Raw genomic sequence first — 20,832 nt, 5'->3', positions numbered from 1 at the left:
GGCTGCTATAATATTTTATTTTGCGACCTAATTTTTTCCGCTACGGCGAAAACTGATAACCAGCTAGTTGGAAAACGTTAAAACGTTTGGCGCTTACTTTTCTATACTATCTTATTTTACTTTCATTCAGTGTGCATTCCTCCTCTTTACATTGACTACGCCAAGGTGGGTTTCTGATTCCAAAGATTACTCCAAGTCGTTTCGACACCTTCCTATCTCTTCATTGTATCGCAATTTTGTGGTGCAGTGAACTGATAAAAACTGCTAATAAACCGAAACGAATCGGTCGTTGGACCGCAGCATGTCGCACATTCGCGCTCTCTCCCCCTCACTCCAACCCTGTGTAGGATGGACATGAGACTTGAGAGTCAGAGAGGAGAAGAGAATGAAAGACCGAGGAGTAAGATTCAAAGAGAATGCAGATCAGGCTTTGATATTCCGAACGCCCATTGTCTTTTCGGTGTACTCATGTTCAGTACATTGCATTGGAGAAAAATAAAAAAAATCATATGACCCAAAATTATTAAAATTTAAGAATCACAAAGAATATCCATATCGTTGTTCGGCCTTATTTATATCATAGCGTAGTGGTGACGATAAGCGCCTACCAATCTGGCGGAGAGAGAGAGAGAGAGAGAGTCTTTATTTTCATCGAACCAAAATACATAACAAACGGCAGTGATGGTGGTACAGAAAATATGCGTGCACAGTATTCGGTATTAGATAGGAATGATCGATAAGACCGTGAAGGTCATCTAGTCTGATCACACCAGCATCAAACAGGTACACTTGACTCTGAACAGTCTGGCTGTAAAAAATGTTTAGTTAAGAAAGGAATCTGTTTCGATCTGTTTCGATTCCCGACGGAAGTTTATCTGGGCTCCGCTTCCCCCGCCGTTGCCATTCTTACGGCGAGAAAAAAGCCCAGAAAAAGACCCGACGAAAGAAAGCACTCACAAGGAATGGAAAGAACTAGTAGAAAGGGCCGCGGCTTCAAAAAGATCAACATCGAAAGATTCTAGCACTCTAGGCCGAGGTGGATGTTAGATTAAAAGGATCGCTACTGATCAGAGGTGGTCAAAGTAGTCAAGAAAGCTAACCAAGTAGAAGTAGATGAAGCGAAGAAAAAATCTACTCAAGTACGAATAGAAGTACTTCTTCCATAAGCAGCCTAAAACTACTTGAAGTAGAAGTAGAATTGACTGACTTTAAATCTACTCAAGTAAGTAAGTAGTTTTGAAAAGAGTCTTAATTCCTTCGCATGAACTGTCAAAATCTGCAAATTGAGCTATGCGGAAGGTGCAGAGAGCTTGATTCGTATTGATGCATATCCCAGGAGGTATCAATTTTCGACAGAATATTCCCATCATGGGATGCAAATTATAGTATTGATATGAAAATACGATACTAACCCCTATTTACTATAAAACCCCGTCTTAGAGAATATCATGACATGGCGCCCAACCCCATATATTAAGGTCCCAAGTTTAGGCGAGGAGCAATACGGAGAAGCTGTATCGGATACGGTTTCAACACTTTGCACGATTAGTATACGTTAATTACAAATATTGTGGATCGTGAAATTTATATTTAGTGTAGCTTTATTTTCGGAAAATAGAGGCATTTCTATAGGCTACACTTGCTTTTATGCTTCAACAATCAACATGTATGCTCTGCAGACACAAGAACTGAAATTAATTAGAACTCAAAGTATGATACTCGGAATTGAAAGTGAAATACAAATACCACTCCTAAAAAGCGGAAAATATATTTCATGTCTTTTGTCCATAAAGCTTCAAAAATGATCTGCTAAAACAGGTGTAACGTTCAAAAAAGCCGAATTTCCAGATTAGCAGGACACGTCATGGGCTGCTAGACTACGATATGATGGGTTATTGCTATAATGCGAAACGGTAGTTTCAAATCTTATGGTGGGCCATATTTACTGTGGACTCATTCCATTATTATTTAGCAAATTTTTTGACATTTGTAATGCATGCCGTCAGAATTGTACAATATTTACAAATATTGTTCATTTATGAATTCTAAGTGGATTACAAAAAACAAAATTGAAAAATTTCCAACGGTTCAAAAGATAATTCGATTCTAAATTCTCTTGTCACTAGGTGGCGCTGCATGCAAAAATCTTCAAAATCGATATTTTTTGCTTAAATTGATGTTGAAGAACCAATTAAAATGTCTAATTCTACAATTTTGGGGCCAAGGAATTGGGAAAAATCAACTTTTTTGCTCTCAACTCAACCCAGAAATGTATAATTAGACATTTTAATTGGTTCTCCACCATCAATTTAAGCAAAAAATATCGATTTTAAAGATTTTTGCATGCAGCTGCAGCGCCACCTAATGACAAGAGAGTTTTGAATCGCATCATCTTTTAAACCAGTGGTTCCCAACCTTTTTCGACTCATCGCCCCCTTTTCAAGGTCGACGCCGATCATCGCCCCCCCAGATTTTGTGTACCGAAAAATCGGTATACAAACTGTAATCATCGGTGGGTTGACTCAAAAAAAAGAAAAAGGTCAACTTTCCAGCTCATTGTCGAATTTTGCGCACTTTTGCAACGAAATTTCCGTGGGTTGACTAAAAAAAAAAAAAGGTCATTTCTCCGACTTGACTTCAATATAGCCGTTTTTACGCGTCATCGCCCCCCTATCGCCCCCTTCGCTATTTTCGCCCCCTGTCGCCCCCTTTGTGGGCGATATCGCCCCCGTCGGGAACCACTGTTTTAAACCGTTGGAAATTTTTCAATTTTGTTTTTTGTAATCCACTTAGAATTCATACAAGAACAACATTTGGAAATATTGTACAATTCTGAGGGTATGCATTACAGCCAATGATATATATACATACATATATATATCATTGATTACAGCCCTTGCTAAATTATAATGGAATTTGCCTGTGATGAAATATTAGTGGTGTGAGTGGAATCAACCAATCCGGTACCTAAATAATATTCATTGATACTTCATGAAAACATATTTCTCACTCCATATAATTACTGTTTGCGAAGCGCAACAAAATTTCTGGGCTTTGCTTGACTTTTATGAATATTAAATGTTGATACTATATATAAACAGCCCCCAAATTCCTCAGGCTAATCTTCGTATTGGGGGATTAAACTACTTCTACTTGACAAACTGAAAATAGCGAAGAGTAAGTAAGTAGATCACAAAATATTGTTAAGTAGAAGTAGAAGTAGAGAAAATCAGATCTACTTGAGTAAGTACCAGAAGTAGAGTAAAACTACTTGGGTACTTCGAAAAAGTATAAGTACTTCGTTACTGACCACCTCTGCTACTGATGCGTGTCGTTTGACATCCTCCTATCTGTTCATGACATCGCTTTGTGTCTTATCGCATTGTACATTGTGTGTGACTTGTTCAGATGAAAAATATAACTCAACGATTATTATTATTATTATGAAAGCTCATTAGCGCGAAAGCAAATTGAGCCATATCTTGTTTCGCACGATTGCGCGATTCGATCTTCGCTGGCGGCACCGCTGTAACTCGAAATTGCATATTTTCGGATCAAGATGGTTTTATGATTACGGTATCTTGATAAATGTTGAGTGATTTGTGATACGGTCGGTCAAATGCATAACTGGCCTCGACTTTACCCTATACTCTTTGAAGATCTGCACATGCTATTTTGCCTGAGTGGATTGTTTACAAAATCAAAATGAGTGACGGGGTGGTCGGACTGAGACGGAGGTGGAAGTTGAAAAAATCGGAGATAACTGAAGAATCCGATGACGAAATATTTGAACCTGAAACGCCGTCTAATCGATGGAAAAGCGAGACAACATATTGGCTCACCCGTGTCGTGTTCCTCAGAAGTCTTGGCCTTATATACTTCGTGGCTTTCCTTGTAGCATTGAATCAAAACAAAGCGTTGATCGGACAAAAAGGAATTCTTCCTGCAACGAATATTATGAAGCAATACAAGGAATACTTTGGCGAGAGTTCTCTTTCGACTGTGTTGTACAATTGCCCCACTTTACTATGGTTTGTGAATTTGGATCATTTGAATTTTTACTTTGATGCATTTGCAAGCATGGGTATAGTATTGTCGTTGTATGTATTAATTACTGGAGCTGCAAACGCTATTATGATGACGAGTCTATGGATACTCTATCACTCGATTGTCAATGTCGGGCAGAATTGGTACTCATTTGGATGGGAATCTCAACTGCTTGAGACTGGATTTTTAGCTATATTTTTCTGTCCGTTATTTGCAATATCAAGTTTCCCGAGGCATTCGCCACCCTCGATTGTTGTCATTATATGCTATCGTTGGCTTATATTCCGCATCATGCTTGGTGCAGGACTGATAAAAATACGAGGCGACAGATGCTGGCGGGATCTAACTTGCATGAATCATCATTATCAAACACAGCCGGTTCCAAACCCATTGAGTTACTATATGCACCAATCACCAGAATTTCTTCATAAATTAGAAACGTTTGGCAATCACATTGTCGAGCTTCTAATACCGTTTCTACTGTTCTATCCCAGAAAGGCTCGGATATTTGCTGGCTGTGTCCAAATTATATTTCAAATCATCCTTATTTTGAGCGGAAACTTGAGTTTTCTGAATTGGTTAACAATTCTACCGTCAATCTGTTGTTTCGATGACAGATTCTTTCAATGCATATTTTCCGAAAGCTCTAAGCAGGATATTCAGCGGTTGATACACTTGAATAAGCTAGAGAGTCGAAAAAGAAAGACGAGATCTTCTTTTATGCCGAGATCTGTTTTAAGTTTCTCGCTTTTCTGCCTTATTTCATATTTAAGTGTGCCGGTTGTGTTGAATATGCTATCACCTGGTCAAGTGATGAATCGCTCCTTTTCCCCTCTGAGAATCGTAAACACGTATGGGGCCTTTGGAAGTGTTACAAAGACTAGGACGGAAGTCATAATTGAAGGCACTAATGGTGACCCATATGCTGGTAATACGGAATGGCTGGAGTACGAGTTTTACTGCAAGCCAGGTAATACTTCACGTAGGCCTTGTCTCATATCTCCCTACCATTATCGTTTAGATTGGCTGATGTGGTTTGCCGCATTTCAGAATGCAGAAAGTAACCCATGGTTTGTCCGGTTTATCGCAAAGTTGCTTCTAAATGATGAGGAGATTTTAGCTCTGCTAGCAAAAAATCCTTTCCATGACACAAGCCCCCCAAAATATATCCGGGCTCAACATTACAAATATGAGTACACAAAGTTGGGATCCGAAGAGGCCTTGGCCGGTAAATGGTGGACCAGGCGTAGGATAGGACCATATTTGCGCCCAGTGAACCTAGAAATGTTACGCGAGTATTTGACATCAAGAGGTTTTGAACCCACCTAGTATGCAGTATATAATCACAATGGCAAATTGAACGAGCAGTAATTGTAGCATTTGATTACAACATGTTCAATCAGTTGGTATTAGTTAACTGCCATCATAGCGGTAGTTTTGGTGTGTGGGTGTGAGAATCTAATATCCTATTCAGACTCTTTCTGTGCATACTTTGATGTTAATGATAACTTTAAGTTATTTTATCTTGATATGGTTGCTTGGAGGTGTTGATTAATCATTCTGGGTTATTTTATTGTGCTCAACTTTTCTGCTCATTTTTCCTGCCAAAGTACTCTTATTACAAAATACTTGACACCACATTGTGACTACTATAACATGAAAATATATTCTCACTTTTTATTGCCCATAACTGATGGTACATGTCTTTATATGGGATGCTTTTGCAACTGGTACATTGGTGTAGAAGCCTTGTAGGCTATTTGATTTCATTTTCATTTGTGGGTCTCTGTGTTGGGTAGGCTATGTACGTTCGAGTGTGTATCTATACCGGCATACGTCCATTATATTTTATTCACAGTCCACCAACGAGGAGTTTCATACCGGTATAATCATTGTGCATTGTTTTAGATGATAACTCCGCACACAATACTGTTTTAAAGTCATGTCTGTTGATTTATCGCAAATCCTCTCCGAAGAGGAGGTGACGCAACTGTCTGAAGATGTGAAGTCCAAATTCGGAAAAGAATTGATGCTGAAGGAATCGGCACTCGATTCGCTCAAGTCGGAATTGGACAAACTAAAAGGCGACTACGAACAAAAATGCTACGAGATGGATAAAACTATCATCGACATATCCGCAAAGTTGGACATAGAGACAACTAATTGCGTCAGGGCCACCGAGAAACAGAAAGAACTGGATTCGAATTTGAAATTGTCGCGAGAGCGAATCGAATCACTGGAGTCCATGTATGCCACGTCTCAAGCAGAGTTTGTAGCCTTGAAACATTCCCAAGATGTTTGGAAGGACGAAAAACTTTCCATGCAGCATTTGATGGAGAGGAAAGAATTGGAAGTAAAAGAACTGAAAGAGGAGTGGAGATCTGTATCCGACAAGCTCTCTGTGGCCATCGTGGGTAAAAACGAATTGGAATTAAAACTGGACGAACTGCAAAATTCCGGCATCGCCACGCAGTACAACAGCAAACGTTTAGAACAAGAGAAGGAATCGTTAACGCAACAAAACGCTAAGCTTTCAGAGGAATTGAATTTGAAAGTGGCGGAATTGAATAAAATAAAGATGAACACAGATAACGAGATGGTGACCTTGAGGGCACAAATGGAAGTGAAGACAAACGAAATCAAACAGCTGAGCGATGTCAATAAAAATCTTCGCGACAGCAATTCGAATTTGGAAAAAAAGGTCTGCGAGTTGTTGGAGAAAATGAATGCGGCAGATCAAGAAAGACAGTCGATGGAAGAGCTTTACAGAAACGAGCTGCAATCTATGACAAATCTGGCCGAACTCTACAAAGCGTCCGCTAAAGACGAGGAGGAAAAGGCAAAGGAACTGTTGTCAGCGGTACAAGAACTCCAAAAATTAGTGAATAACGCCGCCGAAACGCAACAAAATACCGAAAGGGAGGTGGAAGGATGGAAGGGCAAAGCGCAAGAAATGGCAAACGAGATCGAAATGCAGAAAAAAGAATTGGAAAAGGCGAACGACTTGTTGACTGCGCACAAGAAACAAGGCCCGCAGAATCTATCCGAAGAAGAATTAGCGTCTTTGTGCCCTACGGCGGCGATGGCCAGTAAATTTATACGGTCCGGAATGACTCTCACGGAAATCTACACAAAGTACGTGGAGACATTAGACGATTTGGAAATTTCCAAGCACGAAAACAAGAGGCTTAGCGATACGATGGACGATATCCTGCACGAACTGCAGGAGAAGGCGCCCATATTGAAGCAGCAAAAGGAAGATTACGAACGTGCGTTGGCGACTGTGACGCAGCTGACGGCGCAAATGGATTCTGCCGCCATCGATTGCCAAAAAATGAAAGCAGAGGCTGATGATGCCTTGAGGAGGTTAGGAAAAGTGGAGCGAGATAAAAAACGGCTCGAATCCGAAACAAGAGATCTGTCTACTCAAGTCAAGTATCTTCTCAAAGAACTTGAGGAAAGTCGCGGACAGAGAGTGTTGATGGATAGCAACGATGAAGCGGACCCGAACGTGTCTAGCTCGTCTGAAGTGATTTCCGAGCATCTCGTGACTTTCCGTAACATCGATGAGCTACAGGAGCAAAACCGTCGTCTTCTTGGTGTCGTCCGCGAACTCGGTGAGGAAAGTGAGAAAAGAGAGAGAGAGATGCATAGCGACGAAGTCAAACGTCTCACAGACACTTTGGACCAAGCCAAAGACGAACTTGAACATTTGAGAGAAGAAAGGGCAAAGCAGTTGACGTATGTGGAAGCGATCGTGCGACAACGTGATATGTATCGTGTGCTTTTGTCGCAAGAGCCGAAAGGCGCGATTCCTTTCTCAGTTATTGGCAGCCCGTCCCTTCTTACACCTTCAAAGGGTAGTGGAGATACCAGCGGTAGCCAGGGAAATTCAGACGGTGAAACGAAAGCGTTACAAATCTTGAAGCAAGAGTATGATGAATATAAAAAAGAAACGATTGAAAATACGAAGGTCGCTAACGAGCAAACTGATAACCTGCGTACTCAGATATCGAACGTTCGTGCCGACAATGCCAAACTGAAAGCTAATGTCGATTTCACCAATGAAAAGTACGACTTGCTGAAGGAAACTTTCGAAAACGTCCGGAAGGAATGCGACATGATACGCGAAAAGAACACCAAGCTGCTGGTCATCGTGCAGAAACACGAGCTCAACTACAGCAGGATATCCAACGACTTGATGGTTGTTCAGCAGCAGAAAAGCGGACTGCAGACGAAAATCGAGAACTTGTCGGCCGAGATTGAGATTTTACGTCGCGCCGAACAGCATGTACGGGCCGAAAACGCGTCTCTACAACGGGACCAACGCGGACAGTCCGTGCTTCTTTCGAACCTGCAGAAAATCCAGCAGAGCATGGAGAAAGAGGATTTGGAAGTGAGGTCCGAGCTGAGGAGTCGTATCGACGCTCTGAATCGCGAGATCGAGACTCTGCGCAAGACGGGCAACGAGAGCCTGCAGCAGAAGCAGTCCTCGCTGCAAATGGTGGAGAAGCAGCTGATGAAGTCGCAGCAGAGCTTGGAGAACGTACGCGCCGAAAAGGAGTCTCTCGTTACCAAGAGTCAGGATCTGCATAAAGAATTGGAGGAGTTGAAAATTCAGAATCAGAGCCATGTGTCCAAAGTCGCGCTTTTAGAAGAGAGAATATCTCGTAGCGGGCACGGCGTGGAAATATCTCCGGACGACGCTACCGTGCAAGCGTTGAAAGACGCAAAAGAACAGGTCCGTTCGCTACAAGATGAAAACGCGGCTTTAAAAACCAGGTGTGAGAGAGAACAGCGTTCGGCGCAACAGCATAAAGACTGCGCCGCAGCGGTGGAGGAATCTCTGAAGCAATCCAACGAAGCCAATCGCGAATTATCCGAAGCTTTAGAAGCGAAGCTAAAAAGCGCAAGCGAACATCAGATCAAGTTGGAGCATAAGATCACTGTTTTGGAAGAGGAGAACCGGGAGCTTAACAGCAAAAAGACGAGTTTACTCGGAGAGGTAGATCGCCGTACTTCAGATTTGAAGCGCCAGGTCACTTCGTTGCAAGAAGAATTGAACATGTTGCTCCAGAAAGAAAAGGAGCTACGTCGTAGCGAGCAAGAAGCCAGGAATCAGTATCGGGAGCAAGCTCATCTTATCGCGGACGCGCAAAATAAGTATCAAAGAGAAATGTTGCTACATGCGGAGAGCGTGAAACAGCTCATGGAGCTGAAAGAAAGCTCGAGACTTGAGGACGAAAAAGCGTCCGCGCTCAAAAGCGAGGCGGAGCAAGCCAAGCATTTGTTGGATTCGAGCAAGGGAATGTGGGAGAAACAGAGGATGAATTTGGAAAAAGAGAACGAAGAGCTGAAGGAAAGAAACTCTGATTTGAACGGGCAAGTGCACGCGCTGCATACGGAACTCGAGAATTTGAGCACGCAAATGGTGGCGCAGCAACAGAAACGCGAGTCCGATTCCGTCGAAAAGCTCAACGTTAGCGGACCGGCTGCCGAGGACCCGTCCGGTAAATCTCACGAGCAACTGATGGACATTGTCCGGTACTTGCGGAAGCAAAAGAACTTGTACGAAGTCAAGTTTGAAGTCGCCGAGACCGAGAGTAACCGACTGAAACAGCAGATGGCTCACTTGCAGAAACAAGCGGACGAAGCGAAAAAAGCGCTACGTGACGAGAGGCACAAGTCGCAGACGACCTCGGTGGAACTTGCCAAGCACGAGGCTCTGATGAAGAAGGTCGAGTCCCTCAACGTGCTGACTGACAGCAACAGGATGTTACGCGCGGAAAATGAGAAATTCCAAGCCGAGCTGAAATTATTGAAATCCGAGCTCGAAGAGACGAAACAAAAATTAGAGCCCTTACACACGGAAAACACGCAGCTAGGGACGCAAAAAGATACGCTCGAAGCGGAGAAAAAGGCTTTGGAGCAGGACGTGCGCCGCTGGCAGCAGAGATCTCAACAGCTGTTGCAATCTCCCAAGCGGCAGGACCCTGAAGAGTATCGGAAACTGATGGGCGACAAGCAAAGGCTGACACGTAACGTGGAACAGTTGAACAAGGACGTCACGGAGAAGAAATTGGAGATTTCTAATCTCCAAGGAGAGATTCGCAACCTCACGCAGCAGGGAGAGGCTCTGAAATTGGAGAACGCGAACAACGGCAAGAAGATCGAAAAGATGACGGCGGACGCGACGGCCAAGCAAGCGGAAGTCAACGAGAAGACAAAGACTATCGCGCAAATCCGCAAAGTCGGCCGCAGATACAAGAGCCAGTACGAAGAATTGAAAAGTAAACTGGAGACGATAGAAGCCAAACAGCAAGCTCCCGGGGAAGAAACTGCGTCAGACGCGGCACTAAAAGAACAAGTCAACGCTTCCGAGGCAGCGAAAGCAGAATTGAACGCAAAGGTTTCGGCTTTGGAAGCGTCCATGACCAAACTGGCGAAGGAAAAGGAAGAGATGCAGGCTCGCCTGTCTGTGACGACTGCTGAGAACAACGCTCTCAAAAGCCAAGTGGAGCAGGCTGTTAAAAAATCAGAAGAGGAATCGAAAGCAGGCGCCAGCAATAACGCGCAAGAAGTCCGTAAGCTTACAACGGAACGCGACGACATGAAGAAACAACTACAAGAAAAAGATGACAAATCAAAGAGATTGCTGACACTGGCTAAAACTAGAATCGAACAGGTGAGGAGAGAAAAAGATGACCTGGTTTCAGAGAGAGATCAGCTCAAAGGAGAGGCGAATAATCTGAAAGAATCCGTCGAAAATCTGAAGCAAGCCGTGAAGAAAGAGTCCGACCACAAATCCGAGCTCATGGCTAAAGTGGAAGAGCTTCAGAAGCAGGTGTCGGCGGCCGGCTCGCAGCAACAGCAGCAGAATAAGGTCAGCACGGTGGTCGGGCATCAGATACACGCGGGACCGGGCGGGGGCTCATCCGTGGAGTTGAGGAAGGCGGTCAATATCAGGCCGATGTCGACGCAGCGCGTCAGCCAGGTGTCGCCGATGAGAGTGACACGCACGGCCAGGGTCATGCCAGAGCCGCAGCAAGATGCGCAGGAAGGTGGGTGTGCATTTTGTTTTATAGCCTTTTATGCGACCTCGACGCTCAGGCGCGTAGCCAGCCGAAAAATAAGGGGGGGTCTTGATTTTTTTCGAATTTTGTAATGTAGCATCAATTCATTAGGGTTAAGTACATGCACTGTGTAAATAACGATTATACAACATCCCGCGTTGGCGATTATTGGCGTATTATAAGCTTGTCGACGAGTCCGGAAGTGCTGTTGATTAGCGACTCCCTGATCTGTCGTGAACAGTGAAATACGCACGCTTATCACACATCCAACAATTAAACACGCCCTCTTATCAATGCGTCTTACGTAGCCTCGGCGACGATTTGCGCAAGTCAAAATGTACGAGTTTTTATGAAATATGTTCTATAATGACGCCGATTTCAGGTGGTTCAAACCTTACCTCTTTTATAACTCAAGCCTACTGGACTATAACTCAAATCTAGTTGAAATCAATTACGCATGTACGCACGCTTCGCACATGATTGCGGACATTCAATGTCATTCAGTTACGAGATGTCACTCTTTAATCAAAATCGCTAATCAGCATATATTTAATAGCATTTTATCCAAGCCATCGAGGAATAGGAGCCAAAGCATGGTAGGCCCAAGACGTGGTAGTTTGGCTAGCAATATCTTGAGTACTAGGCCTATTGCAGATGTGATTGTGTAGGCGAGCGACGTTATCGTGCGCACAGGGGCCAGGGCCTATTGAAGATGCGATTATTCAAGCCAGCGGAATTAGGCTTGTTGGAGACGCGGTAAATCAGGCTAGCAACGATTGCCGAATGCGCGACATTGAATGACCTGATTTCACAATGATCTCAGCAGGAGATCGTGTCGTGTTACATTGTGCAGTGCAATGCACAATGTACGCACAGACGAATCTCACAAACTGGCAACACGCCTTTCGTTAATTGGCCGCGCGCAATACTGATAATACGACTTATTGAATTGCAACCGAGTATTAGCGTCAGAGCGGTTATTTGAAAAGGTCGGGGTTTCGCGTTAAAGGAGGGGGTTTCGCGTTTCTAAAGGAGGGGGTTTCGACCTTTAAACTTTAGCCGTATCGCAGAACATGAATCATGTAGCGCAACGCTACACACGTTAAATCAACTCGCAACATTTTCACTTAGTCGTAAGTCCAATGATGGAAAAATACTAAATTATCTTGATTGTGATGTTGAACTGGTATTGTAACCTATTCCTTGTGGTCGCATAAAAGGTACATATTTTACACATCGTTCAGAAACTTTTATGATAACGAGTGAAATTCTACTCATTCATTTTTTTACCCATCCTAGTTAGAACCCCCGCTCTATATCGTTTCTGACCCATTACCACCTTTACAGGTTCTTCCTCGGACGTGGTCTCCAGCCGGCCTGCGACTCACACCCCATCTTCGAGCCACCACTCCAGTACTCTCGCCGGGGCCGGCCCTAGCGCTGGCTCGGTCACACGAGCCTTCGTTCACCCCATGACCCCCTCATCTGCCCGACACCCGCCAGTGGTCAGCTCCACTCCCATCTCATCATCCACCCCGTCGACTTCCAGCAACGCAGACCCGTCCCAGGCAGATGCGTCCGTGTCTAGAGGTGGTCCGACACGAATGAGCAGTTCCACCGACGTAGTCCAAGCTGCGTCGTCATCTGTGGTTACTGTCGCCCCGGCTGAAGAGGTATCCGAGAGTGACCTGGCTATTGTGTCCTCTTCTGATGATCAAACGTCCCAGGCTGATGATAGCCTTCCCTCACCAGCTAGTTCTGCCCCGGGTAAATCAGGTCCTGGCGAGTCTGAAGACGTACCTACGCAATCGGCAACCAGCAGCGGTGACGCGTCAGTGTCCCGGTCCTCTATACCTGTAGTTTTATCTAGACAGGCTCAAACTGCACAAAAACGCACCTACGACGATGTAGTCGAAACAAACCTTGCCCCGGATGAGACTCCTGCCAGCTCTAGTGATGCGCAAATCGATGTCCCGCCGATTTCAAAGCGCCAGCGCAGTGCCCCGGATCAATCGTCCGCTGCCGTAGTCCTGTTGTCTGTGGAAACAGCGGAAAGCAACAACGCGCCCGCGACTCAATCGTCGGAGGCTGGCAGTTCGTCCGAGTCTCAACTACAAGCCGCGGACACGCAAAGTACGCTGCCCCGGCACGATGACGCGGTGGGTACTTCGTCGGTTGTGGCTGGCTCTGTGAATCAGTCTGTGCCCACCTCGTCTGGAGCGGAGGAAGTGATCGTGCTGTCTAGCGATGACGAAGGCTCTCGGTCCGAGTATCCGAATATGGAGCAGGACCAGCCAGAGATTTTTGAGGCGGTGGAGGGGCAAGAAATGGGTGATAGTGGCGAAGGTAATTTGTGTTTTTGATTACAATTAGAATTATACCTACCCAGGTTTATCCAAATTAGATCGGAATTAGGATTATAGCTACACAGTTATATTTTCGAATTATATTATAATTTATATTATATATATATATCGACTTTTCAATTAGATAAAATAAAAAAAAGGGCAAAAGAAAACAGGAGACAAAAAGAACATAAGATAATCAGTTTTGGGCTCGTGTTAAGCGTCTCCAACGTGGGCGGTCGTGGGCGTCTTCAAGCGAAAGCCCGCGTTGCGCTAGATCAGTCTCCATTGTCGAGCGCCATGTTCTCCGATTCCAGCCACCTCTGCGCCATGGCTCCGCCATCATTAATCACATAATTTATATTAGAGCTATACAGTTTTTTCTAAATTAGACTGGCATTAGAATTGTAGCTACAGTTTTTTCCAAATTAGATGAGAATTGCTCAGTTCTCAAACTTGAAAACTACTAGGAGTCGCTTACTTTCGAGAAGACATCACTTTACTACTAACCAACTCCGGCCATAGTTGCCTGATATATTATACAGCAGTGCTTTTCGGCCTCGTTGAGAACCATCCCGCTTTGTATTTTAATTTCATCCTCATAAACCTATCGAAAATTATGGCAGAAAAAGTAACTGAAGAGAATTTACACCTTTATTCCAATGTCCAAGAAATAGGATACCGGCTTATCAATGACTCGGCTAGCTGCTGAATATTTCAGAGCATTTAGACGCAACTTGTCGCTCTAAAGCGCCCCGAATTATGCCATCAAGTGCATCATCAACACGAATACTACTTTTGATCGTGTCAATAGTGATATAGCGCAAATATGAATTCACTTCGGCTGATGCGAGACAACATTATCGTAAAAGCTACAATTTGCAAATGCGCCGACAAAAGTCAGGGAGCCACTGTACATAATGTCCTGATAAGTTTATAGGAATTATTCCCCACCAGAAGATGCAAGAATATGCCCAAGTTTCATTCGTACAAGTGTATATCAGCCCACTGTTTGAAAAGAACTGTTATACAGAATATTAGAAAACGAGTCGCTGGTCCGCAATCGCAAATATCGATGAAAAAATGAAATGAAGTACTAGGTCCAAGATATGTTGTTCATTTTTCAGCGATCGTGATGGAGGCAATCCCGCAGAACCCGTACGTCCAATCCCGCCCTGTCCTCGCGCCTCTGCACCCGACCCCGACCGATATCGTCAGGACCCGAACCATGACCCGTCCGGCCCCTCTAACCCCTGGTCTGGTACCCGCGGTGGCAGACGACGGAGACGGCATAGTCCCTTGCACCCCCACGCTGCCGACCAGGCGTCACGACGACTACCAGGCCATCAATTCGCCGCATGTCCCGGCCGGTAGCGTGCCGATACGGTTTCGATTTGAGGACGTGCCTTCGCAGTCCTTGCAGCCGCAAAGCGGGATATGTTCGGTGGATAATACGATAATGGACTTTAGCGACGCGGCTAGGAGCGTACCGACCACCCCTGTTGCCCCGGCGGCGGTCACTTCTGTGACTCATGTGGCATTGGAGCAAGCACAATCCGGGCAGCCTGATTCGGTGAGTACGTATTGACATGGCGGTAGTTTGTTATTACTAGGGCGATTATTTTTTACATAAAAAACGCCAGATTTTGCACTAGAAACTGAAAATGTATTTAAATCATTTTTTGACCGTCAAAAACTTTATTTTGACAAACTTTTGCTCTCCAGTGTTTAAATCGGTTATTGTTGCACACCATGTTGGAGTTGGAGTACTTTTTTACATTTCTGGTTGGAGCTTTCTGTCCTTACGAAGTAGCACCTGGCACCATTGAAGCTCAGGTTATGCTGCTGAAGTGCTAGTAATACACTTATTGCTTGTCTACATCGCACTTTTTTGACTGCAACCCAAATCTGAGTTATGGTGACATCTTGCGAACCACCCATACATTGAGAACAAGTGTGCCATAAGAACCAATCTCCCCACTCGGTCACGTTTCGGATTCAGATATTGCCGTGAGCTTGTAAAAAAAAATTCAGGCCTACCGGAAATTTCACTTGGTTTTACGTGTGTTGATCGTCACCCCATGTCAACTTATTTGTTTCATTCGATGGTTTATGATTGAAAATGAGTAGACAATGGGTATGGGTCACCTACAGCGGTAGGCCTGTTAAGTAGGCTACAAGGTGAAAAATGTCGAATAAGTTCACCGACAGTGCAACCACTACGACACCAACGAAATGCAGTTTTACAAAAAAATTTTACTTCGGTAAAACTAACGATACAATGTTGATAAATTTCAAAAATAATCACCCTAATTATGACATGTTGATTTATTCTTAACTGGAATAGAATGGCAACCCTATTCGGGCCAATTTATTGCAGTGAATATAGTAGCGAAACTCTAATTCTCGTTAATATAATTTAACTCATAGTGGCATGCAATGTGCAATTTCAGTACTCGAACTAGTTATCTCGCACTACCCGAGTCATTGTGGCCATGCCTGCTTATAGCTCGAGAAAGCTTTTTATGACTTTCTCATCTATCCTAAGGCGGCCGTAAGCAGTAGCATAATGGAGGAAGACGCAGAAGAGGAAGATGACACCGGCTCTGGCGATATGAACGTACCGACAGGCCCCGCTTCAGAAGTGCCCACCGGGTCAGGCGCCACTCAGAGCGAAACGCAGGGAGCGGTCAGTTACTTGCAGAGCACAAAAGGAAGGAGGATCAAGCTCATAGGTAATGTGTTAGGGTTAAAGCCCGATCAATTATTATAATTATCAGTTAATAAAATATTTAGTAAAGTAGCGTTGGATTTACCTTTGGTTATTGGAACAGATAAACACTAACATAAATATAGTGAGTAATGTGCCGTAGTTATAGAGATGTCTAGTCACCGAGCAATCCTTCGGTTAGAGCCCGATCAATTATTGTAATTATCGGTTAATAAAATATTTATTAAAGTAGAGTTGGATTTACCTTTGGTTATTGGAACAGATAAACACCAACATAAACATAATGATTAATGCGCCGTAGTTATAGAGATGTCTAGTCACCAAGCAATTCTTTGGTGTTACAGCGTTGGGTCGTATATCATCACTGTTACTTGCCACATTCAATTAACAACAATGGCATGGATATAGGTAGCCAAGGTGTAACTAACTCTACATCAAGGGGCAACAGAATGCCAATGGTGGCCACAACGACTTGCTTAGATAGCGTAATAGGCTACGAAAGCTATGACCTTTTGATCTATTGGTCACAATTTTCAGTCAAGAATCATCTACAGGTCTCGTTTTATCATCGTGGATGTGCAATGTGACGTAATAGCAGATCTTCTACCGAATTTTAGTATTTTGAAATGATGTGATCGTGAAATTTGATTTGTAGTTTCAGGATTTTGAAGCAATTTTTGAGTGAATATTATGTTTTCAAACGGTAATAAAAAAGATCAGTAGCCTATCACTTGAATATTGCCGAATACTTGAAAATCCAAAGTTCCAACGCGTTGTAGTACTGGCATTTATATTCTTTGTGATCAGATGAAGGGTAAATATTTGAACTTTTCACATTATTCATACTGTTGTAGCATCATCATGACAGATACTCTGATAAACAACTCGAAGCGTGATACGCAATTCAAAATCAAATCGTTCAGGAAGGCCTACTCAATTTTGCCTAGCTCAAGGTGTTGGCTTTTTCAGTATTGGCTTGAAAATCCAATATTGGTCGGGCGCTAGCTACAGGTGATTGTCAGTTTGATATTTGACTCTTTGCGATTGTTTACAGGAGGCCGGTCTAGAGGCAAAGGCGGCACCTCTCCATCTACGTCCAACCAATGATGTGATTCTGTTTCGTCATGCTTGGCCATCCCTATGATTTCACTGCCTGCACGGGGTTCATGCCTATGTTCGTCGATCGACGTAAAAGACGTTTAAATAAACTGGGTTTCTATAATGTGCTTCTCGTTATAATGATGGAGATTCACCGAGAACGCCGGGCTGTGTGTTGGTGTTGGCGAATGTTGTTTTGCAACGTACAAGGTTACGTGTAATAGTTGCAGTTTAGGCAGGCTTAGGTTGTGGCAATGTTATTTTCCATTACGTTATTTGTCCCGAAGCGTCGCCAAGAAAAAACATTATCTTGGAGACTTTAACAAAATGGTTAGCGACCCAGTGAAAATGTAATTTTCGGCAGTCTAGGCTAGGCGTTAGTGAAATGGGAAACTATCTCAAATTCAAACGATATAATGGCTAAAGCGATCAATTCACCATATGTTCGGACACGTTCGCGCTTGGCATGGGTTGTTGAACTCATTGCTTGTAAGCCATTGTGTCTTGGATAACACAGTGATATGCAGCTAACCCATCATAGCTCTTTGTTGTGCAAATCAAAGGGAATAGACACCATACTATAAATAATTTATAGCATGTTTTTAAATCACTCTACATTTTTACGCAATATTTGATAAAAGTAAAAATGGTATAAAAAATAGAGAAAAGTTACACTATAAAATCCCTCCAAACAGCTTAAAGCCTTATTAAAGGCCTACATATCGTCGCAGTTGAATCGAAGTGACTTGTGTCCATTTTACACATTTTGAGAAAATCGACTTCACGTGAAGTTTTCATCTTCTTTCAGTCATATATTGGCGCTGATTAACTTTGAATTAATGAAACAGACATAACCATATGGCCGAAAAGAAGGAAAATATTTCAAAAACTTGATTTTAGAAACGGACGTTCAATTTTGAAAACTGGACATAAGTCACTCTGATTCCACCGTGACGATATACTCTCAGTATCTAGGAAGCTGTAAAAAAGAATTGCAAAAGTTGCAAAAACTTGCCCTAGTCATCAGACGTCGCGTTCATAATTTGACGGGTGTGTGTCTCTCCAGCGAACCCATGAGACAATCTCAGGAAATACAAACCATAATTGTAGAATTGTTCGTCTTCACGGTGATCACTCAGTTATTTTGGATAATCGGTTTGGCTTTCGGCCGGCACATCTTGAAACACGACATGGTATAAATTAATTGAGTCTCCCAAATAGCATCTAGCCTGCATCGATGGACAATGTCCAATTTGGATTTAGCTAAAACTACAACCGTGGCCTTCACGGTACTGTTGGATCAGCTCACGAAATAGCCGCCGGAGCGTTACTTCATCAGTACTGATCTAGCCTACTGTATCTTAGTCGAATTGTGCCCTATATGTTTAATCAAAATTCTCAAAAAAGAGGACATTTGGGCGTCCTCCGAGGACACTTTCAAAAAAGTCAAAAAAGAGGACAAATCCTCTTAAAAGAGGACGTATGGTAATCCTAACTTACGATCTAGTAAATCACTGGACCGCCGCTCGGGAGCACTTTATTTATTTTCAAAATAACATGAACTATGCAAGTTATTTTTCGCAGATTACTCCCTTTGTTGCTGCGACCGACAATGACTGGGTATAGAAATGTTGGTATATGCTATCCCATTCCGTTCTTGCGCGAAGAATCACTATCTCCGAGTCCTTGGGGAACGTGGGATACCATCTCACGAAAGGTGCAGCGGTTCCATTAGAGATGAGTACTTGGCGTGTCTGTGAAAAGGCCAATAGCAGTGACGAGCACAATAACACCCGAAAAGTCTTCGAGTTAATAAATATTATTCTACAATGGATATTGTATTGAAAGCTATAATAACTCAATCATTCAAGTATGGATGGTTTCCTACTTAGCACGCACGTCGCCAAAGGCAATGGACTGCTGCGTAACAGAAATGTTTGGTATGTCCCAAAGATGTGGTATGATAACCACGCTTTTTAGGCCTTTGATTATGCACATTGTCATAAAATTTCTAAAATGTGCTTTATAATACACATAAAACGTAACTATCGCGTGAGCATATAGTTTCGTTTCGAATTGTATGGTGTAAGTTTCATCGGTCCGAAAATCCCGATTTTGCCCAGCCGTAAGCCGTCACCAGGGAGTATTTCCTCATGTTGCTATCAAACAGTTATCAAATACATCGTAGCCTGTATCCTGTAATAGTTGATAGAAATGTAGATACATCTTATACCAGGGGTGGGCAAACTTTTGAGCTCGCGGGCCGCATTCAACATCTGAATCCATTCGCGGGCCGCACTATGTAAAATTGCACTATGCACTATGCAACATTGGTATTTCATTATATAGTAATGACATGAAGATAATACATGTGCTTATATTTAAAACAAACTAAACATTGCTTTGATGATATCGTACACTCGTTAGAAACATAGTGGCGAGATTTCATAGCCTGGTCGACCTCAATATCTAATTTGTCAAAAGCATAGAGATGAAACTCGGTTATCCCGATTCTTAGAGCAGGATTGAAATTTAAATAAGTGAGCAGCGATCTGGTCATAGATTTACCAAATCCACTTTTGGTTCAGTTCCAGGACACACACTGTGGCCAGCATCATAACCTTGTTAGCTCCCAACACGCTTTTACTATGTGAAAATAAAATATAAATAACCCCAAAGTCTACGCATAAAGAGAACGAATCTACCTCAGACACGCGCGAATCCTTTTTTATAAGCACATCACTGAAATAATTAAAACTGTAGTGGCCAATCCGAAACCCCACTCGCGATCAAAATTATGTCAATCTCGTCTAGGATTTCTCTGATGTTTAGCAGTTGAAACCAGAAATTAAACATCAAAAACAAGATAGGAAGTATATGTACCTTAAAACAGTTGTTCTCATACTTTTCAAGACCCCCCTCCTTATGATGGTGACAGATTTCGCGCCAACCTTATTGTCATATCACAAAACGCAACCAGGATACAAGCAAACCAAACGGATAGTGTGATGGCATGGAAGGTGACGACTGTGGATGAGAGATTTTGAAATATGAAACTTGTCAAGATATCTGCTTGTTATTTACAGCGGCGTTTATTAACAAAAGCACAAGCTCAGCTTTATTCAACGAACCAACAATAACAACAATAAGTATCCGCATCCAGCATGTGCCATCGCTGTAGCGAGTAGTCTCTCAGTATGGCTCATATCACTACATCCTCCTCTTTCAGTTTTCGTCATCGTCGATGTAGCGTTTCGGTTTGCGTACAGCTCGGCCGGATCTGGTAGTCTGTATGCTTGTGTTCAAGGCGCTTGAGGATGGTGTGGTGTTGTCTTCTTGTTCTATCGGTATGGATGTGCTTGACGTATCCACAACGTTTGTCAAGGTTTGCTCCTGGGCACATGTTTCCACATTTCTCAAGTAGGCCCGATTTCTTACAAGCTGTCGTCCTGTTGACATTCGTACTGTGTATCTCCGGTCACTTTCACGCGATAGTATGGTCGCGGGCTTCCAAACTTTATCTTGCTTGTCCAGCACC

The 20,832-nt window shown here is 43.2% G+C and overlaps 2 protein-coding genes across 2 annotated transcripts; both read left to right on the top strand.

The window, feature by feature from the left end:
• The first annotated feature begins 3,545 nt into the window (after positions 1 to 3,545).
• Positions 3,546 to 5,956, top strand: LOC145456515 (lipase maturation factor 1-like). The gene has a single exon (XM_080334651.1). It carries the CDS (start codon positions 3,706 to 3,708, stop codon positions 5,374 to 5,376), a length of 1,671 nt encoding a protein of 556 aa, XP_080190777.1. The 5' UTR covers positions 3,546 to 3,705; the 3' UTR covers positions 5,377 to 5,956.
• A 32-nt stretch (positions 5,957 to 5,988) lies between these two features.
• LOC145456509 (nucleoprotein TPR-like) lies at positions 5,989 to 17,418 on the top strand. The gene is made up of 5 exons (XM_080334635.1): positions 5,989 to 11,108; positions 12,468 to 13,466; positions 14,593 to 15,038; positions 16,014 to 16,200; positions 17,251 to 17,418. Exons 1-5 carry the CDS (start codon positions 5,990 to 5,992, stop codon positions 17,301 to 17,303), a joined length of 6,804 nt encoding a protein of 2,267 aa, XP_080190761.1. The 5' UTR covers position 5,989; the 3' UTR covers positions 17,304 to 17,418.
• The last annotated feature ends 3,414 nt before the right edge of the window (positions 17,419 to 20,832 follow it).

Source organism: Botryllus schlosseri, chromosome 14 (genome assembly GCF_051294905.1).
Source record: "Botryllus schlosseri isolate E-star chromosome 14, Bs_hap1, whole genome shotgun sequence".
NCBI classification, from domain to species: domain Eukaryota; kingdom Metazoa; phylum Chordata; class Ascidiacea; order Stolidobranchia; family Styelidae; genus Botryllus; species Botryllus schlosseri.
This window is presented reverse-complemented; position numbering and strand designations above follow the sequence as displayed.

Coding starts and splice junctions, on each gene's coding strand:
- LOC145456509 (XM_080334635.1), top strand. CDS start 5,990: ATGTCTGTTGATTTATCGCAAATCCTCTCCGAAGAGGAGGTGACGCAA. Junction 15,039..16,013: donor AATCCGGGCAGCCTGATTCG/GTGAGTACGTAT, acceptor ATCTATCCTAAG/GCGGCCGTAAGCAGTAGCAT. Junction 16,201..17,250: donor AAGGAGGATCAAGCTCATAG/GTAATGTGTTAG, acceptor GATTGTTTACAG/GAGGCCGGTCTAGAGGCAAA.
- LOC145456515 (XM_080334651.1), top strand. CDS start 3,706: ATGAGTGACGGGGTGGTCGGACTGAGACGGAGGTGGAAGTTGAAAAAA.